The following is a 5,239-nucleotide window of genomic DNA, read 5'->3' as shown; positions in this document are numbered from 1 at the left end:
GAGGGGGGGTCAGATGGGCCCCCCCTCCCCATAGGAGCCTTCATCCCCCCCCCATCCCAGCCCGGTTTGGGGTCCCCAGCACTCACCAGCCCAGTGCAGGGGGGTCCGGTTCTGCCCGTCCACGTGGCCCTCGTTGGCACCGTACTGGGGGGGGGGACAGTGGGCAGGGACCCTCCCCGAGCTGGGGATGGGACCCCACGTCCTGCCCTGCCCTTCCCCAGCCCTGGGTCCATCCTCATCCTCATCCTCATCTTCATCCTTGGCCTTGTCCTCGTCCCCGCCTCCACCCCCGTCCTTGTCTTTGTCCCCATCCTTATCCCACCTCAATCCCCAGCTCCATCCTCATTCCCCTCTGCATCCCTGGCCCCATCCCTGGCCTTGGCCCCATCCCTGTCCTCGTCCCCACCCCTACCTTCATCCCCATCTCCATCCTCATCTTCCTCTGCATCTCCATCCCTGTACCCATCCCTGTATCCTTGACTTATCTCCATCCCTATTTCCATCCTCATCCTCCTCTGCATCTCCATCCCCGTCCTTGTCCTTATCCCTCTCTCCATCTTCATCTTCCTCTGTATCTCCATTCCCATTCCTGTCCTTATCCCCACCCTTATCTCCATCCTCATCCCTCCTCTGTATCTCCATCCCTGTCCCTGTCCTTATCCCCCTCTCCATCCTCATCTTCCTCTGCATCTCCATCCCTGTACCCATCCCTGTCCTTGTCCCCATCCTTACCTCCATCCTCATCCCATTCTGCATCTCCATCCCTGTTCCTGTCCCCATCTCCATCCTCATCCTCCTCTGAATCTCTCATCCTCCTCTGCATCTCCATCCCCGTCCCTGTCCTTATCCCCATCTCCAACCCTATTTCCATCTTCATCTTCCTCTGAATCTCCATCCCCATTCCTGTCCCCATCCCTGTCCTTGGCCCCATCCTTGACCTATCTCCATCCTTGTCCCCCTCTGCCTCTCCATCCCTGTCCTTATCCCCACCCTTATCTCCATCCTCATCCCTCCTCTGTATCTCCATCCCTGTCCCTGTCCTTATCCCCCTCTCCATCCTCATCTTCCTCTGCATCTCCATCCCTGTCCTTATCCCTATCCCCACCTCTACTTCCATCCCCAGCTCCATCCTCATCTTCCTCTGCATCCCCATCCCTGTCCCAGCTGGTACCTGCAGCAGGACCTTGACGCACTGGGGCTGGCAGGCGATGGTGGCCAGATGCAGAGCGGTGCTGCCTGCAAGAGACCCAGGGGGTGACAAGGGGGACACCAGGGACACGGCCAGCGGGGAACCCCCCCTGGGGAACATCTCTCCTTGTGGAACATTGTCCCCATTCCTGTCCTTGTCCCCATCCTTACTTCCATCCTCATGCCATTCTGCATCTCCATCCTCATCCTCCTCTGCATCTCCATCCCTGTTCCTGTCCCCATTCCTGTCCTTGTCCCCATCTTTGACCTATCTCCATCCCTAACTCCATCCTCATCCTCCTCTGCATCTCCATCCCTGTTCCTGTCCCCATTCCTGTCCTTGTCCCCATCTTTGACCTATCTCCATCCCTAACTCCATCCTCATCCTCCTCTGCATCTCCATCCCTGTTCCTGTCCCCATTCCTGTCCTTGTCCCCATCTTTGACCTATCTCCATCCCTAACTCCATCCTCATCCTCCTCTGCATCTCCATCCCTGTTCCTGTCCCCATTCCTGTCCTTGTCCCCATCTTTGACCTATCTCCATCCCTAACTCCATCCTCATCCTCCTCTGCATCTCCATCCCTGTTCCTGTCCCCATTCCTGTCCTTGTCCCCATCTTTGACCTATCTCCATCCCTAACTCCATCCTCATCCTCCTCTGCATCTCCATCCCTGTTCCTGTCCCCATTCCTGTCCTTGTCCCCATCTTTGACCTATCTCCATCCCTAACTCCATCCTCATCCTCCTCTGCATCTCCATCCCTGTTCCTGTCCCCATTCCTGTCCTTGTCCCCATCTTTGACCTATCTCCATCCCTAACTCCATCCTCATCCTCCTCTGCATCTCCATCCCTGTTCCTGTCCCCATTCCTGTCCTTGTCCCCATCTTTGACCTATCTCCATCCCTAACTCCATCCTCATCCTCCTCTGCATCTCCATCCCTGTTCCTGTCCCCATTCCTGTCCTTGTCCCCATCTTTGACCTATCTCCATCCCTAACTCCATCCTCATCCTCCTCTGCATCTCCATCCCTGTTCCTGTCCCCATTCCTGTCCTTGTCCCCATCTTTGACCTATCTCCATCCCTAACTCCATCCTCATCCTCCTCTGCATCTCCATCCCTGTTCCTGTCCCCATTCCTGTCCTTGTCCCCATCTTTGACCTATCTCCATCCCTAACTCCATCCTCATCCTCCTCTGCATCTCCATCCCTGTTCCTGTCCCCATTCCTGTCCTTGTCCCCATCTTTGACCTATCTCCATCCCTAACTCCATCCTCATCCTCCTCTGCATCTCCATCCCTGTTCCTGTCCCCATTCCTGTCCTTGTCCCCATCTTTGACCTATCTCCATCCCTAACTCCATCCTCATCCTCCTCTGCATCTCCATCCCTGTTCCTGTCCCCATTCCTGTCCTTGTCCCCATCTTTGACCTATCTCCATCCCTAACTCCATCCTCATCCTCCTCTGCATCTCCATCCCTGTTCCTGTCCCCATTCCTGTCCTTGTCCCCATCTTTGACCTATCTCCATCCCTAACTCCATCCTCATCCTCCTCTGCATCTCCATCCCTGTTCCTGTCCCCATTCCTGTCCTTGTCCCCATCTTTGACCTATCTCCATCCCTAACTCCATCCTCATCCTCCTCTGCATCTCCATCCCTGTTCCTGTCCCCATTCCTGTCCTTGTCCCCATCTTTGACCTATCTCCATCCCTAACTCCATCCTCATCCTCCTCTGCATCTCCATCCCTGTTCCTGTCCCCATTCCTGTCCTTGTCCCCATCTTTGACCTATCTCCATCCCTAACTCCATCCTCATCCTCCTCTGCATCTCCATCCCTGTTCCTGTCCCCATTCCTGTCCTTGTCCCCATCTTTGACCTATCTCCATCCCTAACTCCATCCTCATCCTCCTCTGCATCTCCATCCCTGTTCCTGTCCCCATTCCTGTCCTTGTCCCCATCTTTGACCTATCTCCATCCCTAACTCCATCCTCATCCTCCTCTGCATCTCCATCCCTGTCCTTATCCCTATCCCCACCTCTACTTCCATCCCCAGCTCCATCCTCATCTTCCTCTGCATCTCCATCCCCATTCCTGTCCTTGTCCCCATCTTTGACCTATCTCCATCCCTAACTCCATCCTCATCCTCCTCTGCATCTCCATCCCTGTTCCTGTCCCCATTCCTGTCCTTGTCCCCATCCTTACTTCCATCCTCATGCCATTCTGCATCTCCATCCTCATCCTCCTCTGCATCTCCATCCCCGTCCCTGTCCTTATCCCCATCTCCAACCCTATTTCCATCTTCATCTTCCTCTGAATCTCCATCCCCATTCCTGTCCCCATCCCTGTCCTTGGCCCCATCCTTGACCTATCTCCATCCTTGTCCCCCTCTGCATCTCCATCCCTGTCCTTATCCCTATCCCCACCTCTACCTCCATCCCCAGCTCCACCCTCATCATCCTCTGCATCCCCATCCCCATCCCTGTCCCCATCCCTGTCCCTATCCTTGTCCCCATCCCCGTCCCAGCTGGTACCTGCAGCAGGACCTTGACGCACTGGGGCTGGCAGGCGATGGTGGCCAGATGCAGAGCGGTGCTGCCTGCAAGAGACCCAGGGGGTGACAAGGGGGACACCAGGGACATGGCCAGCGGGGAACACCCCCTGGGGAACATCTCTCCTTGGGGACATCTCACTTTGGGGACATCTCGCCTTGGGGACATCTCACCTGGGGGACATCTCACCTTGGGGACAGGGTGCTCCCCGGGGGCTTGGTACCTTGGGGTGCAGGTCTGGTGTATGGTCCCCCCCGAGGGGACATGGGGGACCCTGTGGCTGTGTCGTGGTTGTCCCCCCTCCCACCACGTCCCCACCGGTGTCCCCCCCACTCACCGTCATCGTTCTTCTCGTTAACGGGGGCCCCTCGGGCCAGCAGCAGCGTCAGGCACTCGGTGAGACCCCTGGACGCGGCCAGGTGGAAGCTGGAGGAGGGCAAAGAGGGGGCTGCCACCCAGGTAGGTCCCCATCGACCACCCCGGGGACCCCCCCAGAATCGGTGTGCCCCCCCCGGGGTGGGGGGTGACCTACGCGGACTGTCCCAGGGCGTTGAGCTTGGCGGGGCGGGCGGTTTTGCGGGCGGCGAGGGCGGCCACCCTGCCCACGTCCCCCTTCTCCACCGCTTCCAGCAGCTTCTGGTCCTGCTTGTTCCAGCTCTCCACCTGGATTTTGGGGGGGAGCAGGGACTCCGGGGGGGGCTGCAGGGACGGGGACCCCCCCTTTTGCCTTTCCCTTCCCCCTTTTCCTCCTTTCCCTTCCCCGCCAGGTTTGAGGGGAAACTGAGGCACGGCTTCTCCACCAGGGCCACCATGTTGGGGGTGACCCCTCTTGTGGGATGTGCCCCCCCCTTTTCCCACCCCCAGGGATGGGAATATGGGATATGGGGACCCCCCCCCCCCCCACGGATCCCGGCGCTGGGTGCCGGCCGGGGAAGGCGAGGCGAGGCTGGCAAGCGTGTCCCTGCCTGCGCTTGCCCGGCTGGTTTGTCGGGGTGCAGCCGCCGCCGCCGCCACCGAGCCCCACAGCCGGGGGGGTGGGGGGGCACCGGGACACGGCCGGGCACCGGGAGCAGGTTGGGGGGCACGTTCCGAGGCTGGGAATTGGGAATCAGGGCTGGGATTGGGATTGCAGCCAGTATCGGGGCTGGGATTGGGATTGCAGCCAGTATTGGAGCTGGGATTGGGATTTAAACCGGCGTCGGATGGGGCTGGGGTTTGGGTCGGGATTGCAGCCGGCATCGGGGCTGGGATTGGGATCGGGATCCAAACCGGCGTCAGAGCTGGAGTTGGGGTTGGGAATCAAACTGGCATCGGAGCCGGAACTGGGATTGCGGTCGGCGTCGGGGCCGGGATTTGGGCTGGGGGTTGGGATTGCAGCTGGCAGCAGGGCTGGGAATGGGGCTGGGATTGGGGTTGGGATTGAAACTGGCATTGGAGCTGGGATTGGGATCACAGTCAGGATCAGAGCAGGCATGGGGGCTGGGATTGGGGTCGGGGTTGGGGCTGGG

General features: G+C 59.0%; 1 protein-coding gene across 1 annotated transcript in view; it reads right to left on the bottom strand.

Annotated features, from left to right (window-relative positions):
- Positions 1-9: 9 nt before the first annotated feature.
- LOC106898364 (ankyrin repeat domain-containing protein 35-like) overlaps positions 10-5,239 on the bottom strand; it is a 7,617-nt gene continuing 2,387 nt past the window's right edge. The window contains exons 2-5 of the mRNA XM_014959584.1: positions 4,264-4,394; positions 4,069-4,157; positions 3,714-3,778; positions 10-144 (exon numbers count right to left, since the gene is read on the bottom strand). Coding sequence (XP_014815070.1) covers positions 10-144; positions 3,714-3,778; positions 4,069-4,157; positions 4,264-4,394 — 420 coding nt within the window. The remainder of the gene's footprint in view (positions 145-3,713; positions 3,779-4,068; positions 4,158-4,263; positions 4,395-5,239) is intronic.

Source organism: Calidris pugnax, unplaced genomic scaffold (assembly GCF_001431845.1).
Source record: "Calidris pugnax isolate Ruff unplaced genomic scaffold, ASM143184v1 scaffold460, whole genome shotgun sequence".
Lineage (NCBI taxonomy): Eukaryota > Metazoa > Chordata > Aves > Charadriiformes > Scolopacidae > Calidris > Calidris pugnax.
This window is presented reverse-complemented; position numbering and strand designations above follow the sequence as displayed.